Genomic DNA, 19,352 nt, shown 5'->3' with positions numbered 1-19,352 from the left:
CGAGGAGCTTTTGCCATCTAAGCTGTGACAGATAGGACGTGATAGTCACGGCAATGATTAAGTCCGCCTGAATCGAAACAAAATTGGGCCAATGGGGCATTCCGCATTTGATAGGGATCGGCTCTCTACCGATGCGAGCAAACCCTTGCCAAGAGCGTTGTTGTTTGAGACGGAGACAAATTGCGGTCTAAGCGGAGCGGTTGACAACCCGGAGCCGGCATATCGAATCCCTGTTTAGCCTTTTTCTTTCGCTTTCTGCGTGGGGGATTTCTGAGGAGAGACCAGCAAAGCTTTCTTGGCGGACGCATTGACCGGGGAGTGCGTTGTGATGCGTTGTATTCCGTCAAGGTGTCGGTGGAGTGCAATGCAACCTATGACGACGGCCGGCTCCCTCACATTTGCATGCGAGCCAGGTTGGATATAATTATGAGCCGTCTTGCAGCGATCGCCCACTCCCACTATCATTCGGAAACATCTCCTGTATTGTAACCCGAAGCCTTTTCAGAGCACGAATCTCAAGATGGCGAATCAGGAACCAGGAAACACCGCTCAGCCATCAGGTCAGTCGTTTCCTACTGCTATTCTCGTCTGATTTTTGTTATGAGGCTCCATGGAACATTCCACATCCGAACGCGCAAGCGTTTTGAATCCTTTTATCCCCAATCAGGAATGCGGTGTAAACACTTGAGACAAGCACACCAACTGACTTCGAGGTCAAGACAACACTGCTCCAGCAAGCGCCGGTCCCGTTGTTTTTACGCCTGCAGCTGCTGCGCCCAAGGAGGCAAGTGAATCCAAGAAGGACGACGGCTTGCCTTTAACATCAGTCGAGGGGTCGTCAGCCACGCAGGCGGGCGGGGCGGCAACGTCTTCCGCAGCCGAAGCCAACCCAACGGATCCCTTGAATTTTGGTCGCCATCGACGTGAAAATGTCAGCAAGCGCCAGATGAAAATCGACCATCCTAATGGGAACAAGAAAGAGCTCAAGAAGTTCTACACCCGACAGAATGAGCTTATTGATCAATTCTTGGGTGCCGACGATGAGGAACGGTTGCAAGTGGAGGAGGATGCCCGGGTGGCTCCAAAGATCAAGTTCGCCGTCAATGCCTCCTTTACGGTGAACTTTTGCCTTTTCGTAATTCAGCTATACGCTGCCGTCTCGACTGGGTCGCTATCGGTAAATGACCCTGGGTGCGAATTGTCCTTTCGTGTGAACTTGGTTGACAATCTGAATAGCTCTTCGCCACTGCTGCTGATGCTTTTGTTCGTAATCCTCTTAAATTGCTGATGAAGTGCTGCCAGTTGACCATAGAGATAGATGGACCTCGTCTCGTCTTTTGTAATGCTGATAACTTCCCGTATGGCCGCTAGAGCTAGCATATATAAATATCCAGTAGTGAGTACCCATCGACAGCATGGCCCATCAAGGTTCTAAGCTCATAGCCACGTAGGGCCGCACAAGGATTGAGACCATTGGAATTATCCTCTTTTGTGCCCTAATGACTACCGTTGCGATCCAACTGCTCGTGAGTTTGCTACCCCATGGCGTTTCAGCCCGTCGGCCCGGGATCAGTGCTTCTAATTCTTGGCCTATAGGTCGAGTCGGCACGTACCCTCGGCGGAGGGCCATCCGAATCTAATGACCTCCAAATCATCCCCATCGTATTCGTGGGTATTGCCAGTAAGGGAATCCATCCCGATGCTTGTATCTTGTGGTTAACGAGGATTTAGTCTTTGCAAAGGGCAGTCTGATGCTTTACTGCCTCGCGTACCGCAGATATCCATCAGTACATGTCTTCTTCGTATGTAGCCCCTTAATGATTATTAAGGCCATGTTACTGATTAGGTGTAGATCGATCATCGCAACGATATCGTTGTCAACATATTCGGTCTGGTCATGTCAATAGTCGGAGACCGGTTTATCTGGTATCTAGATCCTATTGGTGCTATATGCATCGCACTCCTAATCCTTTTCTCCTGGATTTCCAATGCCTTCGAGCAAGTATGGCTACTCGTGGGCAAGTCGGCTCCAAAGGAGTTTGTTTCTAAGCTCATCTACATAAGCATGACCCACGATCCCCTGGTTCAGAAGGTGGACACGGTAAGGCAATGCCAGCCTGAACCCAGTGGGGATAATACTAATAAGAGTTTTAGTGCCGGGCATACCATGCTGGACAAAAATATTATGTCGAAGTTGATATTGTTATGGATCAGGATATCCCGCTGAAGATCTCACACGATGTGAGCCAATCTTTGCAGAGGAAGCTTGAAGGTATGTATTCGGAGCCGGGCAAATATATGCAGTATACTAAGAGTTTCCTAGGCTTAGGTGATGTCGAACGGGCATTTGTCCATGTTGACTACAACGACGACCACGACATCCACGAAGAGCACAAACCCCTTTATGAAGAGAAGAAGCAGGGTCGAACCTTGAAAGATATACTGCTCTTCCGAAAGAAAGAAGGTGAAGAGGAACTTAGAAGACAGGAGGTATCGGGATAAAGGACCCCTGCCAACCTTTAACACTTTGAATCTCGGGAAAGGGGTAACCGAGGGGGTATGAGAGACGAACAAGAATATAGAAGAGAGCCGCGGTTTACACCACTAAGCAAAGGCGTGGTGAGGCTATTCAAACAGTGCGAACACCAGTACACGATTATAATAAGTGCGATGATTTTAGTTTCTTTTTTAATAGAGCGACGAGCGACGAGCGATTCATATACACATATACACCATAAAATAATAAAGCATTCGAATTGCGCAAGATGTCGACCATGCACTCAAAATGAAAAAAAAAAAGGGATTGAAAAAGCTGAGATGTAGAAATCACCTAGTTAACTAACCTAAAGTTTAGTTGATATGTACGGAATACTCGCCATCTCTTAGCGGGAAGCTAACCCTCTGATTACATAACACAGCACCTTTGTATCTCAGTACATACCTAAGGTATGTATCTTATCGTATGATTAGAAACGAAAACCTTCCCATTTGCGTCCTCAACATTGCTCTCTCCAAGGGGAACAATCCTCACAACACCCCCCAAAATGTCGCTTCTTCTCCCGGGGATACGCAGGGCGACGGCCAAGCTGACGCCTAGTCAGTTCGTCTGCCGCCAATGCCTCCGCCAGCAGCCTCGCGCAGCTGCTGCTGCTTCGTCGCGGATCTTCCGGGCCCTGCAGATGCGACAGGCTAGTAGTGCCGGTGCTGGCAGCGAGTCGAAAGCTCGGTTTGCTCGATATTTCACGTCGGCGGCTGTCTCGACCGATGCGCCGCAGGTAGCGAAGGGGGTGTTTCCCGAGACGAGTTCCAAGGGTGTGGCGTATTGGCTGATTGGGAGTGCTGCGAGTGTCTTTGGTATCGTGGTTTTTGGCGGACTTACACGGTTAACTGAGTCTGGGTAATATATTAGCCTGTCCCTCTTCTCTTCGTACTAGGACTAAAAAGTTCTAATTGCGCAAAAACGAAAATAGGCTTAGCATAACGGAATGGAAGCCCGTAACTGGATCCCGGCCGCCTCTCACCCAGGCCGACTGGGAGGCCGAGTTCGAGAAGTATCGGGCGTCGCCCGAGTTCCGCATGCTGAACTCGCAAATGGACCTCGACGAGTTCAAGAAGATCTACTTCATGGAGTGGACGCACCGGCTATGGGGGCGTGTTATAGGGTTGACCTTCGCAGTGCCTACCGTGTACCTGATTGCCCGCCGTCGTGTATCTGCCCGCGTCGCCGCACACCTCGTTGGTATCTCTGCGCTTATCGGTTTCCAGGGGTTTATTGGGTGGTGGATGGTGAAGTCTGGTCTTAAAGACGATTTATTTGCGCCGGGATCGCATCCTCGCGTATCGCAATACCGTCTTGCTACACATTTAGCTACGGCTTTCGTCTGCTACTCTTGGATGTTACTCACAGGCTTAAGCATCCTACGTACCCGCCGTCTCCTTGCCGACCCCGCCTCCGCCAGCAAAGTCATCTCCGCCCTGAAGAACCCCGCCATCGCCCCCTTCCGACGCTACGTATCAGCTCTCACCGTACTAGTCTTCACGACCGTGCTTTCTGGTGCCCTGGTTGCTGGCCTCGACGCTGGACTTATCTACAACGAGTTCCCCATGATGGGCCTGGGCCTAACCCCGCCAAAGTCTGAGCTTTGGGACAAGTTCTACTCGCGAAAAGAGGATAACTCCGATTTATGGTGGCGCAATATGTTAGAGAACCCGAGTTTGGTACAGCTAGATCACCGGATCCTCGCGACGACTACCTTCTGCGCCGTTCTCGCACTATTTGCGTACTCGCGGTCTGGCCGACTTGCCACCGTACTACCTAAGAATGTGAAGAAGGGCACGACGGGTATCGTGCATCTCGTATGTCTACAGGTCGCTCTCGGTATCAGCACGCTTATCTACATGGTTCCTATTTCGCTTGCCGCCGCGCATCAAGCGGGAAGTCTAGCGTTATTAACCGGAGTCCTCGTCCTTGGCCATCGCCTACGGGTACCAAAAGCGACGATCGCGCAGGTTCAGAAGAGGCTGGCGTCGGTATCCCAGCCGCGGTAATCCAGCCATCTTCCGTGTTAGGCTAACGAATGTATGATGCTTAAGACACCGTTTGTTCACTAGAGAGATACCATGTATTATACGTAGAGTCTCAGCTTTTTTTTCTTCTAATTCATTTCCACTCTATGGTGTGCCGATCATAGCATCGACGTTGCCTGAAATATCTAGCTAAGTACTGTACAAACACCGTAGACAGTACTTTCCAAATCAACACCCGTATAAACGGGATTTTTCCTTCAACGATATCGAAGGTCTCTTTTTATTTGTGGGCTGGAGGTTGTGGTTAATACGATACACAAATAAGAGAACTAGGACGGGCAACACTTACGAATTCCTTCGACCTTAACATGGGGCTCCTCTGCGCCTGCCTCTTCGACATCGGCAGGGAGCTTCTCCCTCTTTTGTTCGGGGTTCATGAAGGGGAACAGCAACACCTCCTTGATAGTGTAGTTGTTGGTGAGGAACATGGTAAGTCGGTCAATACCCATACCCCAGCCGGCGGTCGGAGGTAGACCGTATTCAAGAGCGTTCAGGAAGGTCTCGTCGATCATTTGGGCCTCGTCGTCTCCTTGGGCCTTCTGGTTGGCCTGTTCTTCAAAGCGCAGTCTCTGCTCGAACGGCTGGTTTAACTCGGTGTAGGCATTGGCGATTTCCTTCTTGCAGACGAAGGCCTCGAATCGCTCTGTTAGACCAGGCTTGGTGCGGTGGTCCTTAGCTAATGGCGACATGATCTTGGGGTGCTCTGTGATGAAGGTCGGGTTGACTGCGGTCTCCTCGATGAACTCGCCAGTCAATCTATCAAGCATCCTAGCGGTTGTCTGGGGTTCGGGGCAAACGACATTAACCTTCTTCAAAACTCCCTTGAGCCACTCTCTTGTCTCGTCTGTGTGCAATTGATCACCGGGAGGGAACTTCTCTCCGGTTGCTTCCTCGAGGGCGGGGATCATCTCCACTCTTCGCCACGGGGCCTCCCAGTTAACTGTGTACGTCTCGCCATGTTGTGTGGTAAATGAGGTTATGTAGCTTCCGGTAAGATGCTTCACCATACCAGAGACAAGCTCTTCAGTTCTATGCATGAGATCGTTGAAGTCAGCATAAGCTTCGTAAAACTCGCAAGTCGTAAACTCCGGGTTGTGAGTCAAATCGGCACCCTCATTTCTGAATAAACGGCCAATCTCGTAAACCTTGTCGTACTCTCCAACGATCAACATCTTGAGGGGAAGCTCGGGCGCTATTCTTAGGAAGATATCCATGTTGTAGTCGTTAAGGTGAGACTGGAAGGGCTTGGCTGTGGCACCACCGGCGATCTGGTTTAGGATGGGGGTTTCTACCTCTTCGAAGCCGGCATTGTCGAGATAATTCCGGATGTACTTGATAATCTTGGTACGAGTGCGGTAGGTTTGGGCGGTCTTGGGGTTCATGATGAGATCGAGGTAACGCTTGCGGTAACGCTGCTCTTGGTCCTTGAAGCCGTAGTACTCGTCGGGCAGCTGGTGCAGACAAGGGGATAAAAGTATCACCTCGGTAGCAAAGACGGAGAGCTCGCCCTCTTCGCCCTTCTCGAGCTTGGTCTTAGGAGCAGTTCTACCAGGGTAACCAACGACACCAATGATATCACCACGTCGTATGTGGTCGTGCTGCTTCTCAAAGGCAGGCGCTCCTTCGCGGATTTCTTGAGCCTGGCACATGATCTGCACCTTGACGCCATTGTTGCCGCGGATATCGTAGAAGAGCAGCTTGCTACCGGAAGCGCGCTTGTTGTATATTCTTCCAGCGACGCGCAGGGTCTTAGACTTGTCATGCTCTCCAGACTTGAGGTGTCCGTACTCCTTGACTAAATCGTTTAGGTCATAGTCGCGATGGAACTTGTGAGGGTAGGGGTAGGGTTCCTTGGATTCGATGAGCTTGGAGATGGCGCGGGATCGAATCTCGAAGTATTGCTAATTCCAATTAGTTGGTACCAATATTATGACGGTGGTGTCAATGTCAATGACTAACGTTAGGAGTTAATTCCTTCTCATCAGCTTCAGCATTCGTCTTCTTCGCAGAGGCAGGCTTAGGAGGGGCTGCAGCGGCCTTCTCTTGCTTCTTGGCGTCTCGCTCCCGTTGCTTTTGTCTCTTCTTCAACTCTGACTTAGACACCTTCTCTCCGGTTACTTCATCCAGATGCAGGTTAGCAACCTCTGCGGTAGGTGCTTGGTCTGCCATGGTGACTGAATGTGGTTGCGATATTGTGTACCTAAAGTCTAAACTAAAGTTGGTAGAATTATTTATTGTAAGTCGGCCGGGCCCCACGTAGATTTTTTGTGAGTTGATCGCGGGGTAATTTTTTGCGAATTGAAATTGAGTCACCGCACCGATTTCGCCAATTGCATATTCGCGTCTAAACGCGGGGCATCTTTTTTTTTTATCATCACGTGCTAGTCATGTGATATCTATTTTAACCTTTCGCTAGGATATAATCTTATCCCTGTTAACCCTTAAACGGATGATCATTTATTTTAACCCTAACCCGTCTTAACCTAACCCTGCCCCATCTTCTCCCAAATCCACCTACAAGATCGTATACACTACTAACAAGGGTGCAATTCTAAACTGCAAGCTGCGGTCAGAAACTAGCGTCCGTATTGAATACGTCTGAATGGAACTTACCTAGTCCGAACTGGTTACTGATTCTTAACAAAAAGTCCTACCAATCCAACCTACTTACAGTGGGGAGAATTTAAAAACGTTAAAGATAGTTTTAACATTTTATTATATTAACTTTAATATACCATAACTCAGTTAAATTAACGTTTAAAAATAAAGTAAAAATTTTAAAATTTATTTTATTCATTTTTAAATAACTCAACCATTTTTCCAGATTTTTAACTGTTGAAATAAGGTTAATATTTAATAATATAATAAAAAGGTTTAAAATTACCCTTTTATGTTTTATACTTTTTTTCTCAACGGATTTATATGTAATTAAATTATTAAAAATCGTCTTTATATAAAAAATTGCATAAAAATTATAAATATATAAGTTTTATAATTATAGAAATTAAATCGGGTAAGTTATAAATATATTTGTAAAAGTAAACCTTTTAAAAGTCGAAAACATTACGTTTTTTTATATAAAAGTGAGAATCCTTGTATTATTACAACTTTTACACCAGTTTTTTACACGTATAAAAATTTTAAAAAAGATTTAAATCGGTACAATTATTCATTTTATAATAATTTAATAACTTATAAAATTTAAAGCCTTAATTATATATAATTATATTAAGTTATAGCTATTTAAAGTTGGTGAGTTTTGGTATAAAAATGGCAATTGGACGTTTTTTTTTTCACCCCACTGTAATCTCTCTTTGGCGTGCTGCGCCCAGGGTGTAATCCTTCAGCCCCCCCAGGCTTCCAGGCTTCATCATTACCTTGTACGGTCCCACCCAGCTGAATATCCTAGCAGCCAGTCAACGGCTAGGAAAATAGCTTGGGGTAATAGGATATTCGGGACTAGACGAGCGGGAATTTGATAAACTCAAGCTGCCAAGACCCAAGCGTTTGGTTCCGGTGCAAGGCTTATCGTCGTCACCAATGGAGCACAGTGCAATATTCGCGCGATATTCGCAGCTGCATTATCCGGCCATGGCTAGGAATTTATTAGTGGTTTGGTTGAATCATCTTTATTTTTCTGCGTTACGAGTTTAACATCATTAAAATTTTCGTAACTAATAGCAACTCTAGTGCATCGAGTTTACATACCAATCTCAAGATGTACTCTATATCTGTCAGTAAGATAGCTACCTACTCATACCTTATCCTCATCTTCGTGGCCGATGCTAGATGAGAATGCCCTATCATTTATTGGTCAGCCTAGACTGGCTGATTGGTCGACAGGTGTTGGCGTTTTCTGTAGGAATATGTATATTCCTTGAAGTCGAGCGCCACAGCGGTAAGCTAGCCACCACCAAATGCAAGAGCTTCAGGTGTGATAGCTTTGTGTGTGTCTGGTGTTGTCTATTCCTGCCCTGTTCTGCCCTCATGGATTGCCAAGTAGTTCCGAGTTGAGGCTAGCTTTACTCGCGAAGCGAGAGAAGCTGATAACTTTGAATGATCTAAGGTATTATCGCGTACCGGCCAGTGTGATAAATATTGACGGATGTGCATAACCTATGTTTTGAGAAATTTGCGTAAAATGCGTATTATCATATCACTTACTTCTCAGACCAGTCTTAACATTAGACAGCTTTTAGGCTGTCAGACCCAATATGAGTTTTGGCGTAGGCTTCGGTGATTTGGTGCTCGCTTCCAAACTAGCCTGGAATGTATACAAAGCATGTAAAGATTCGGGCGAGAATTTCAAGCGCTTGTCAAGCGAAGTGGCCTCCCTACACGTCGTACTCAAAGAGACCGAGGACTACATCGACGAGTTCCCAGAGCTGGACACTTCTCGGAAGAATCGTTTGAATATTCTAACCGACGGTTGCAACGCGACGCTGGAGGATCTGCAGAAGCTGCTTAAGTCATATGAGCGACTCGGAACGCAATCCCAAAGGACTTGGGACCGGATGCGCTTCGGACTGGAAGACCTTGCTGATATCAGATCTCGCTTGGTGAGCAATGCAACACTCTTGACAGCCTTCAACAGCACTCTAGTCAAGTCCGTAATGCCAAATTGCGCACGTTTATATAGCACTGACATCAGTCAAAAGCTCATCGACGACGAGGATCGAAAAGAAGCTAAATAAATTCATCTGCGAAGTACGTGCCGGATATCGGGAAGGATCCGTTGTTACTACCCCGGACGTCGTCGAGACGATCGAATCTCCCGATGTGTGGGCCCAACTGCGGCGTGAACTCGAGGACATTGGCATCTCGCCGGCCATCATGGAAGAACATCACGAATATATATCAAACTGGATGAAGTCAGTTCTAGCACGGGGGCTCATTAATGAGGATCCCGCCGAAGAACTAAACAAGACAGTCTCTCCCGATTCTGGCTATGGCGGTAGTATCGTCTCTTCGTCTGCTGATATGAATATAGCGAACGAACAGTTCGAGTTAGAGATGCGAAAGAAACAGGCCGAAAGACCTCTAGATGAGGTTTTCAAACCACTTACCGTCGAAGCCACCGCTCCGTCGGTCAGGAAGAAGTCAATCACAGACCCTACTAGACTTATTCGAAAGCTCTTTGTAAAGGATGATGCACTTGTACAAGCAGCTAGTGATGGGGACATTGACAAAGTTGCCAAGTTGCTCAGCATCGGGTGCAACGTAAATGCAAAAGATCGATGGGGGTTAGTGAACCCCGAAGGTGCTGTTTTGAGACACACTGACGCGTATTGTGTAGTTGGTCGGCACTCAGTATGTGTGCATATGGGGGACATCTCGCCATAGCCCGACTCCTCCTTGAGCACGGAGCTGACCTGTACAACATCGATGTCGACGGTGACACACCGATGCAGATAGCTACAACCCGCGGTCACTCGGAAGTAGTTATTTTGTTCGACGAAGCACAGGCCGAGAGAGATCGCCTGGCGCGGGAACTAGATGCTGAGCCAACAGCAAAATGAACCAAACTAACAGGGGTTTGGTAGGCTTTGCGAACCCGCAGTCTTTCTACCCGCGCCAGCTACGCCTCAATAGCGCGGTGAAGAATTCATTCGTGATGTAACTCGGATGATTCGCATACCCGCCCAAACCAGAACATACCTGAGACGTTATGACTTGAGCTTGTTTGCTCGAAGAACAATTCTCTGTATTATTATTGCTTTATTTATGCATTCTTTTGTCTTTCTTACATTCTTCCTTCGATTGCGACTTTTCAGTCTGGATGGGGGGCTACCAGGGCGGTATGATTTGTCAAGAGTCCGAGAACTGGCATTGTGTTATTTATGGAACTACCGTATTGTCTCGATCACTCCATTAGGTCTTATTCTTCGAGAAAAATAGCCGAAGTCTAGTACGCACACTGTCTGATATGCTAAGCCTGACGTAGCACTTCCATAATGGAAGTTCCATTAATAGGACCCATGAGCTCAGCACCGCCAAGCTACCGTATTGTAGAGTTGCATCGCCGCACAAGAGCCGCTAGAGATGTTAGGGAGAAGCAAAGAAGCAGGGAGTCGGTAAGGCTGACAGTTATAGGCTTGTAATTTTACACTGTTGTAAGGGTCTTGGGCGTTGGAAAAGAGTCCTTCGCTGTCGATCCTCTCAACTTCATCGCCATGCGCAGCCACCATAGGTCATTTCCCGATCAGGATGACTTTCCGCGGGTCAATCAAAGGACCCGTATCACCCGTATCCTATACGGGATCAGCATACCGGCCCCTTATGTAGAATGTCGTGGCCACCTATTCCACCTCCTACGGCCTTTAGGATTCGTTGCCAAAATGTCAGATTGTCTGCCAAGGAGTTGTCTTGGGCAAACCGCGCTCGTCGAGTAACATTGTCCAAGTTTTTGTTTCTATACTGTTACTCAAGCACTGTTACTCAAGTATACCATTTGTTATACCCGACTTAGACTAAACGGTGTTCAACCCGTCGTGTACTACCGACTGGCGATGAATAGGTGTATCACATAAAGTTGATTCGATATAGATATTACACCGACTATTTCTTAGAGGCGGATCCCGCTAAGGTGGACGCAACGCCAAATTGTCACAATGTCGATTCTCGCCATCCCGCAAGACCCCTTCTTACCTCGAGAAGCAGCCAGAGGACCGCTTTTCCTCGATACGCAAGCGTGTCTCTGCGCTCTACGGGAGACGACGAATTCAGACAGCAATATAGCATGGCAGTGTATAGGAAACCAGACGCAGGGTGTCTATAATGTGACGACTGGGAAGTGGTTTAATAGTATAGGGCCTTCTAAGATACCCGAGGAGCTCCTCATATCGGACGCAACGAATCATCCCGACACTAGCAAGGCTTTCATGGTAGATAACTCTACTCATGCCTTAATCGATCTCAATCCTAGCAAACTTAGCGTCTGGGATCGAGCATGCACGGGCGAGAACCGCACATCTTTCTCTACTTCTTACTATAGGGCTGCGGCAGAACTCCAAAGAAATGACACGCCTGTCGATGCCGCCCCTTGTTGGCGACCCGGAGCCCTTCCGATTACGATTCAGAATGCGTCGAGCTGGGAGACGAACGGGTGTAATGAGGGTTTTCTATGTAAGTTGGATCTCCAAATAGGGTTGAGACAGATGGAGATAGAAGGCGTGCTGATGATTGAACTAGGTACTAATAACACCGTAAACTCGCTACCACAATTCTGCGCTCCTATAACAGAGTGTCAGATAGCGAGACTGGCGGGCTACACTTGCACTTACAACGGTAAAAACTTCGGAATGGGTCCTTTCGAGCCCGTTGTCTGCCAACAGGGGTATTACTGTCCGCCCGGACGCAACGAAATGATTACCTGTCCGGCCGGCTCGTATTGTCAACCCGGTGCCCCCTCGCCTACACCGTGTAGCGTTGGAAGTAGATGCCCCGAAGGGTCGTCGTACGAAACATTCTTAATCCCGATCCTCGTCTTAGTCCTCGTCGACATCATCATAGCTATACTGCTCGTTTCATATTACGTTCGCAAGCGCTTCTGGAGGGCCCGCGAGCAGTCCATCGGCAACAAGCTGAAAAGGAGGACTACCTTCGTGGGAAATGTCACGGGCTACAAGGAGATCTCCGGCGAGGCAGATAACGACCATGAGATGATGCCGATGCAGGCGACATACATGCCAGGTCAGGATGCGTGGACCGGTTTCGAAGCTGCGCTGGAATTCCCAACGCCGCGAAGTTCTACATTAAACATTACCGAAAGCGGATTCTCGCCGCAGCTCCGAGCGTTTGTCGAGTCTATGCGGAGAGCAACCGACGGCGCTCGCTTCGGTCTATCGTTCGCGTATTCCGACCTCAGCTTCCATCCCAAAGGCAATCCGAAGCCGATCCTGCAAAACGTTACGGGGTCTATCGAGCGTGGCTCTCTAACGGCGGTCATGGGTGGTTCTGGTGCCGGAAAGAGTACATTCGTAAACGTTCTTATGGGGAAAACCACTAACACGGGCGGTTCGGTCATGATTAACAACGTGCCTGGGAAGATCAAGAGATATAAGAAGCTTATTGGTTATGTGCCGCAAGACGATATCGTATTACCTGAACTAACCGTCTACGAAAATATCCTCCACTCGGCGAGGATACGTTTACCTCAAACCTGGAAGGATATTGACATAAGAGCTCACGTCAACTCGGTTATCGACTGTTTGGAACTGTCTCATGTTCGCGACTCGTTAGTCGGCAGCGTTGGAAAGCCCGTTATTAGCGGTGGTCAAAGGAAACGAGTTAGTATCGGAATGGAACTCGCCGCAGCTCCTATGGCCATCTTCCTCGACGAGCCTACCAGCGGTCTCGACGCCACGGCTGCGTCCTCTATCATGCGAACACTTAAAGCGATCGCACGACTAGGCATCTCCGTTATTGTCATCATCCACCAACCGCGTATGGAGATTTTCGAAATGCTCGACGACCTCATCTTACTAGCAAACGGACAGATCATCTACGAGGGACCGGAGGCTGGCGTGCAGGAGTTCTTCGAAACCGTCGGATTCAGCTTCCCCCCGCACAGCAATTTTGGCGACGTTGTTACGGATATTATTACTGGAAATGGCAGGATATATAAGCGGACCGGAGACATTTCGAAGGAGGCGCTGATTGCAAATTGGGCACAGTCGAGTAGAAACGCGTCGATTAAGGAAAAGCATGCTTCGGTCAGGTATTCAAGGACATCTATCGCGGAAAATAATTCAAAGGGCAGAGAACTACTAAGGAAGCGAGGTGCGCCGCGTTGGAAACAGCTTTGGTTATGTCTATCGCGCGCCATGCTCCAGCAATGGCGGACAAAGTCGGCATTCTGCTTCGAGATGGGCCTGGCTACGGTGGCAGGGCTACTCCTTGGATTGGCCGAGAACTCGAAAAAGGGCGTACTATTCACCGGAATCTACAATGCGCCGTATGATGTCCTATCTCTAGCAACGGATATCAAGTCTGTTCCCGAACTGGCGCTTCTAATGGCCATCGCCATTGGTCTCGTGGCCTCTGCACCCGGCGTCAAGGTCTTTTCCGAAGAGATGCTGCTATACCGCCGAGAATCCGAAGCAGGCCACTCGCGCATCGCATATTACCTCGCGAAGAACATCTCCGTCATACCTCGCATGGTGTTCGCCTGCATGCACTTCTCGACGGTAATCCTTCTGCTCTCCGTATCTATTATCCCGTGGGCCACGGCCTTCCTCGCGAACCTCGTGTACTTCTACTGCATCTACGGCCTCGCTAGCTGCATCAGCATGGTAGTCCGACGAGAAGACGCGCCTCTGATAGCGACCATGATCAGCCTGATCGTCGGCATATTATCGGGCGCTGCGCCGCCTTTGTCCAGCGTCAAGGATTGGCACGTGGAGTGGTTATGGCGAGCGTCGCCGGGTACGTGGCTTGCCGAGCTGTATTTCGGACAGCTCGTCAGCCCGTTCCGGTATCTCTACAATGTGGAGTTGGCTGCGCAGCAGGTGGGCTTCCATCTGGACTGGCATTGGCGTAATATGGGATATTTACTTGCTATCGGCTCTATATACCGCGTTCTTGCGTATCTTGGCTTGCTTGTGGGAAGCCGGTTGCGCGTATAGAAAGGTGGAAAGGGATGAGTTAATTACCTACCTATATATTGGGTATTTATATATAGACAGCACGTGGTATCAAAGGGAGCATGTTACTGGGAAAGGTCACAAGCTTGTGATAATTATATATATATTATGTACGCCTCCCTAGTTCATGGGTTATCTTGCATGATACTTAGCATACCGTAGTTCAGCGTTTAATAAAAAGCGTTTCATCGTTTATATCTACCTACGCATCTCTCCGTTATTGCAGTGGTCGAGTGGGTTGTAGCGTCTGGTCTAGAATGCGGTAGCTGAATTCTAGCCGAGGATTGGTGGCGTTCACGACCTACCGCAGAGTTCAAATAAGCGCCAGCGTCTTAGTCCTGTAGGCCGATTCACGCGTAGACTCGGCATAATCTGCCTTGCAAACAGGTACCTTTCATCGATAATGGGTTCGTCTAGGACTATTGCGGGATAATTACTTTCGTCATGAATTTGTTCATCGAATACTCCTCCTTTCTATCCATGATTGAGAATACCGTACATAGGTAGAGAATAGTAACCCTCAAAGTTTATTGTTCAGTTCAGGTCGACAGGTAGTAGGTAGGTTAGCAAATCGCGCCCAGCCATGGGAAGCCGAAACGGCGACAACCCGCATATAGGTATCGTGGGTGCGGGTGTATCCGGACTTCGATGCGCGGATATCCTCTTATCTCACGGCTTCAAGGTAACGATTCTCGAGGCCAGGAATAGGATCGGTGGAAGAGTGAGTGAATCCCTTACAGCCACTGGAGTAAAAGCTAAACGAATCTATTTAGATATGCCAATCAGATGAGTTGGGCTACACCGTTGACATGTGATTAAATTACGCATCCCGGTGTCCTTAAAAAAGATATTTACTGAAATGATTTTCAAGTATAGCGGCCCAAATTGGATTCACACTTGGGACAGCGGCGACGTGCATCCGATCCTAAAACTTGCAGTCGAGACTCAAACGCCTCTTCATCATTGGAACGGGAAGCAACTCATCTATAACTCGTCGGGCAATAAAGTGCCAGAGGAAAAGTCTGAGAGGCTCTCAACTCTCTTATGGGAGATAATCGAAAAGGCTTTCAAGACTAGCGAGGCTGCCCGGGAGAAGGATAAGGGGAAGAGCATCCCACGAGAAGAGTCTTTATACGATTTCATCAGCAAGAGAGCAACAGAGGAGCTGGAAGATGAGGAAGACCGACAAGTCCTCATCCAAATGAGTGAGATGTGGGGTGCTTACGTCGGCGAGCCTGTCTGGAAACAGAGTCTGAGATTCGCTTGGATGGAGGAATGCTGTGGCGGCGGTAAGGTTGCGTGAAAGGCACACATATCCCCCAAATCTAACAAGATAATAGAAGAAGTCTTCGTCGAGTCAAGCTATTCTGCGATCCTAGATAGGATCGCAAAGGCGGCAACCGAACAAGCCGAGGTCATACTCAATGCTAAAGTCACATCAATTAACACTGCGCATCACGATAAGTCTCAGAAGAAGGCTATTCTGAGAATAGAGAACGGGAATGAGTACAAGTTCGACCAAGTTGTGATGGCGACACCTCTAGGATGGCTCCAAAAGAATATGGATAGCTTCGAACCCGCTTTGCCGTCGAGGTTGAGTTCTGCCTTCCACAATCTGAAGCTTTCGCAACTCGAGAAAGTATTCATTACGTTTCCTTCCGCGTTTTGGATCTCGGATACAACGGCCGACTCATTCCCTGCCTACACAAACTGGCTTACACCATCGTATGCCCACGATACCAACCCACACGGCTGGCCCCAGGAGATCTGGAACCTTGCCGCTCTCGCCGCACCCAACAAACACCCTACTATCCTCTTCTACCTATACGGTGACTGCTCGCGCCACATTGTCAACGCGATACACGGCCGGCCAAAAGCCGAGAACTTTACCTTCCTACGAGACTTCTTCCAGCCCTACTATTCACGGCTACCAGGTTACGACGTCGCCAGCGAAGCTTGTATTCCAAAAGCGATCCTAGCTACGGAGTGGCTCAAGGACGACCTGTGTGGCAACGCGAGCTACTGCAATTTTCAGGTCGGCGTCGAGGAGGCGGATCAGGATATCCTTACGATCCGACAAGGATGCGTTGACCGCGGACTGTGGTTTTGCGGCGAACACGCAGCCCCGTTCGAGGAATCTGGTACTGTTGCTGGCGCGTATCTCTCCGGGGAATCGGTTGGCAGGAGGATTGTGGAATTGTATAAAGATGAATCCAATACAGCAGAGTAACTGTTATTGTCTTGGGTGGATTATATTCTTAGTAAGTCAGGATATCATGTATCTACCTAGGTAGGCACCTTACGTATACGAACTTAAAGATAGAGACAACAATAAACTGCCTATCCATCGTGAGGCCTTTACCTACTCACCTAGGGAGGCAGTCTACCCATTATGCCTACATCTAACCCTATAAGTATACGTAACTGCGTATTTTATTATCATGCATCCCCGAGGATGTCATCGGCCGCTTTCTCAGCCAACATATAAACCCCTATTACGGGATACAGCCCCCTATATCATCCAAAGTCAGCACCGTGCACACATATACGGAAAGGACTGTAGTCTAAACACTTACGGGATCTTGGGGTACACCGACGCAACAACGACTCTCAACCCATCCACCCTACAAACACAAAATTAACCATCCAAAGCAGCCAAGGGGTCATCATCCGACCGTATCTTTACAGGCGGCCACCTGCGCTCAAATGGCTCGCCAACCCCAAGCGACTCCAGGATGTCGAAAACTTGGATGGCTGGACGCATGCCGTCCTACAACAACAGAAGTTAGCAGTTGCTTCTTTCGGCAGGTAGGTAGGTAAGATACTAGCCTAGGAGGTTGGATATGCATGCATGTCTCGGTAGCAGCTCCTCAGTTATATTGACTAACTGATTGACCGAAGCACTAGTTACCGAGACAGGCTGAATGATGTGACAAGGGAAAGGGAAGGGGAAGAGAAAACGCAGTGTTACATACCACCACAGCCTGCAAGTCCTTATCTGCGTCCGCCGCGCGAGAGGGGGTCACCCTCGCCGAAGCTGCGGAACGTGATACGCGGCGTGTCGCGGGGGTCGGCACTAGTTTAGGTTAGGTAGTTTTACGGTGCCGGTGGTGTTGCGCGAGTGCGCTTCGAGTACCAGCCATGTTCCGTAGCATAGGTCGTCGTCTGTTGTGATGAACGTGTAGTTCCTAAAGAGCGTGGGGTTACTCGACGATGAGACTGTTAGATTGGTTTCATATCGGTCCTGTAGGTTACCGGCAACTCCGGGAAGGTCCTTGATAACCGGAATACCGAATCTTTCCAGCTCCGCGGCGGGGTCAATGCCAGAGAGTTTCAAGGCCTGTGGCGTGTTCAACGCTCCCCCTGGACGATAACCCCACGAGTCGCCGAGACGGATCCGGGGGTACCGGATTTTTCAGTGGGGCCAGATCGGGGATCGGTCCGGTACAGACCCTCGCCATATAGGTAGGTAGTCGATGCCGATAGCCTTGGGTTTGTCACCTATACTATATAGTATCGAAGTTCGCCTTCGTCACGAGGGTATGCAGCGCAATTTCTAGAGAATATTTCTTCGAACCATCAGCGTTCCTAGCTGTGGCTATGTCATAAATCCAATCTCGTGGCGTCGAACGCTTCCACTCAGGGTAACTAATAGATAAAGAGACGCGGCTAAGCACCGAGGTGTTATCGCGGTCTGGAGAATTACATGTATTGTTGGTGTTGTACTCCAGGAGCTATCATCTACCTGTCAATACTGGAGCTTGCGTAAGACGGATGTAGTGCGTGTGCGTGTGGGTATGTGTACGCGTACGCTGTGAGAGTGTGGATTGAGGGGGTGAGTTGGGGGTGCAGGTAAATAAGAGACACCCACCCACCTTATCAAGACGATCTGCGATTTTCTGCACGATCCTCGATAGAAATACCTGCATTGAGGATGTTAGTTTGCTAAACCCTCTTGCGCATGTCATGTACTCACCTTCCCAGCGACGCCATTGCTCCCTGATGGAGTTTCGAATGCAGCTAAGGGTACTATCTGTCCGAATGCCTATAGCGGAGGCGGCCGAGAGGAGAATGGAGACGAAATTCAAATTGCAAGTGTATAGGGCTAAAGGTCCGATGATTATCGGGAACTAACCGTCAAATACAAGGGCCTTGGTCGTATCACTGCTAGGAGACAGGTATTGGTTCTTTTCTAGCTTCCTAAAACAATATCCTGTATTCTCCGCGCCCCGATTCTGATTACCGGTTAAGTTCTTGATATATTCACAGTCGTTTATCGCCGGCGCAAGAGGCATAAGAGCTAGATGTTGAGTATAGACCCCTAACCAGCTAACGCGAGTAGTTCCCGAGCACTTCAAAGCCTTCCGGAGGATTAACGCCGTCGTAATAATCTCCATCTAGTGTAAGGTATGTCAACTTTCTATCCATCTTAGGAAGGTAAGGAACGGTTATATCTACGTCGGCATCGTCGACATTAGGTTATATCCTAGGCGGTTCACCTATTGGCAGACGGACAGACCTCGCTTCCACAACTAACATCGCCGCACCGAATAACCCGAGAGTTGCTATCAACTTCATATTGCCTCGAAGTTAGGTATGATCAATAGAAATATACGCATTACTTTCTAAAGCGTAGGCTTCTGGGAATTTAATAACGAGAGTCCGAAGAGTAACATGCTGGAGTTTATTCAAGCGTGGTCTGCCTTAAAGGGGGTTGATCGTGGACTACAAATAGTAATACTAAGTATAAAAGACGAACCTACGAGAGCTAAACTAGAAGGAAGAGATACGATTCTTACAGTAGCATCATTTACACGTATCCCGCTTCCAGTGTTTATTACCACGTCGTCTTATAATTATACGGGCGTCAATATACTTATGAACTATTCTGAAACAGTGCGATCCGAGTAGTTAGGTAAAAACGGCGAGAATTAGCTTATCTTCTATGTGTATTTTCAAAATTGCAAGTTTAACACTGATTCAAGTTGTCATTGAATTGAAATCAAGCATGTCGAATTGGCAGTCACCATCATGTGTCATCCGAAACAATGGCTGAGATGACGGGCGCCGGAGCTGGACACCCTCATCAAAGGAGTCTTATAATCCGCTCTCATGGCAGAT

General features: G+C 48.4%; 7 protein-coding genes across 7 annotated transcripts; 5 read left to right on the top strand and 2 right to left on the bottom strand.

Annotated features, from left to right (window-relative positions):
• Window positions 1–520: 520 nt before the first annotated feature.
• F5Y00DRAFT_259644 (uncharacterized protein) lies at window positions 521–2,502 on the top strand (the record flags this gene model as incomplete). The annotated part of the gene is made up of 10 exons (XM_048010911.1): window positions 521–560; window positions 720–1,177; window positions 1,237–1,263; window positions 1,319–1,396; window positions 1,452–1,526; window positions 1,597–1,681; window positions 1,732–1,802; window positions 1,853–2,101; window positions 2,155–2,272; window positions 2,324–2,502. 10 exons carry the CDS (start codon window positions 521–523, stop codon window positions 2,500–2,502), a joined length of 1,380 nt encoding a protein of 459 aa, XP_047867033.1.
• A 477-nt stretch (window positions 2,503–2,979) lies between these two features.
• F5Y00DRAFT_14643 (COX15-CtaA-domain-containing protein) lies at window positions 2,980–4,702 on the top strand. The gene is made up of 2 exons (XM_048004441.1): window positions 2,980–3,397; window positions 3,471–4,702. Exons 1-2 carry the CDS (start codon window positions 3,045–3,047, stop codon window positions 4,546–4,548), a joined length of 1,431 nt encoding a protein of 476 aa, XP_047867032.1. The 5' UTR covers window positions 2,980–3,044; the 3' UTR covers window positions 4,549–4,702.
• Window positions 4,678–6,943, bottom strand: F5Y00DRAFT_14651 (lysyl-tRNA synthetase). Its single transcript, XM_048004447.1, has 3 exons — window positions 6,547–6,943; window positions 4,877–6,488; window positions 4,678–4,818 (listed from the first exon to the last, which is right to left on the bottom strand). Exons 1-3 carry the CDS (start codon window positions 6,754–6,756, stop codon window positions 4,808–4,810), a joined length of 1,833 nt encoding a protein of 610 aa, XP_047867031.1. The 5' UTR covers window positions 6,757–6,943; the 3' UTR covers window positions 4,678–4,807.
• Window positions 6,944–8,801: 1,858 nt separating this feature from the next.
• F5Y00DRAFT_267807 (uncharacterized protein) lies at window positions 8,802–10,623 on the top strand (the record flags this gene model as incomplete). The annotated part of the gene is made up of 3 exons (XM_048012132.1): window positions 8,802–9,193; window positions 9,246–9,830; window positions 9,884–10,623. 3 exons carry the CDS (start codon window positions 8,802–8,804, stop codon window positions 10,104–10,106), a joined length of 1,200 nt encoding a protein of 399 aa, XP_047867030.1. The 3' UTR covers window positions 10,107–10,623.
• A 466-nt stretch (window positions 10,624–11,089) lies between these two features.
• Window positions 11,090–14,390, top strand: F5Y00DRAFT_14631 (uncharacterized protein). The gene is made up of 2 exons (XM_048004439.1): window positions 11,090–11,712; window positions 11,779–14,390. Exons 1-2 carry the CDS (start codon window positions 11,199–11,201, stop codon window positions 14,211–14,213), a joined length of 2,949 nt encoding a protein of 982 aa, XP_047867029.1. The 5' UTR covers window positions 11,090–11,198; the 3' UTR covers window positions 14,214–14,390.
• A 165-nt stretch (window positions 14,391–14,555) lies between these two features.
• F5Y00DRAFT_14594 (FAD/NAD(P)-binding domain-containing protein) lies at window positions 14,556–16,743 on the top strand. Its single transcript, XM_048004433.1, has 4 exons — window positions 14,556–14,952; window positions 15,005–15,042; window positions 15,108–15,520; window positions 15,572–16,743. Exons 1-4 carry the CDS (start codon window positions 14,815–14,817, stop codon window positions 16,459–16,461), a joined length of 1,479 nt encoding a protein of 492 aa, XP_047867028.1. The 5' UTR covers window positions 14,556–14,814; the 3' UTR covers window positions 16,462–16,743.
• Window positions 16,744–16,869: 126 nt separating this feature from the next.
• Window positions 16,870–18,526, bottom strand: F5Y00DRAFT_259638 (uncharacterized protein; the record flags this gene model as incomplete). The annotated part of the gene is made up of 5 exons (XM_048010910.1): window positions 16,870–17,001; window positions 17,332–17,571; window positions 18,107–18,154; window positions 18,208–18,251; window positions 18,367–18,526. The coding sequence occupies 5 exons, from the start codon at window positions 18,524–18,526 to the stop codon at window positions 16,870–16,872; spliced, it is 624 nt and encodes a 207-aa protein (XP_047867027.1).
• Between the last annotated feature and the right edge of the window lie 826 nt (window positions 18,527–19,352).

Source organism: Daldinia vernicosa, assembly GCF_022497035.1.
Source record: "Daldinia vernicosa strain CBS 139.73 unplaced genomic scaffold F5Y00scaffold_11, whole genome shotgun sequence".
Classification (NCBI taxonomy): Eukaryota; Fungi; Ascomycota; class Sordariomycetes; order Xylariales; family Hypoxylaceae; genus Daldinia; species Daldinia vernicosa.
The sequence above is the reverse complement of the archived record's forward strand: the minus strand, read 5'-3'. Positions and strand labels throughout refer to the sequence as shown.

Coding starts and splice junctions, on each gene's coding strand:
- F5Y00DRAFT_14643 (XM_048004441.1), top strand. CDS start 3,045: ATGTCGCTTCTTCTCCCGGGGATACGCAGGGCGACGGCCAAGCTGACG. Junction 3,398..3,470: donor ACACGGTTAACTGAGTCTGG/GTAATATATTAG, acceptor AAACGAAAATAG/GCTTAGCATAACGGAATGGA.
- F5Y00DRAFT_14631 (XM_048004439.1), top strand. CDS start 11,199: ATGTCGATTCTCGCCATCCCGCAAGACCCCTTCTTACCTCGAGAAGCA. Junction 11,713..11,778: donor GTGTAATGAGGGTTTTCTAT/GTAAGTTGGATC, acceptor TGATTGAACTAG/GTACTAATAACACCGTAAAC.
- F5Y00DRAFT_14651 (XM_048004447.1), bottom strand. CDS start 6,756: ATGGCAGACCAAGCACCTACCGCAGAGGTTGCTAACCTGCATCTGGAT. Junction 6,489..6,546: donor AGAAGGAATTAACTCCTAAC/GTTAGTCATTGA, acceptor AATTGGAATTAG/CAATACTTCGAGATTCGATC.
- F5Y00DRAFT_14594 (XM_048004433.1), top strand. CDS start 14,815: ATGGGAAGCCGAAACGGCGACAACCCGCATATAGGTATCGTGGGTGCG. Junction 15,043..15,107: donor TTGGGCTACACCGTTGACAT/GTGATTAAATTA, acceptor TTTCAAGTATAG/CGGCCCAAATTGGATTCACA. Junction 15,521..15,571: donor GGAGGAATGCTGTGGCGGCG/GTAAGGTTGCGT, acceptor ACAAGATAATAG/AAGAAGTCTTCGTCGAGTCA.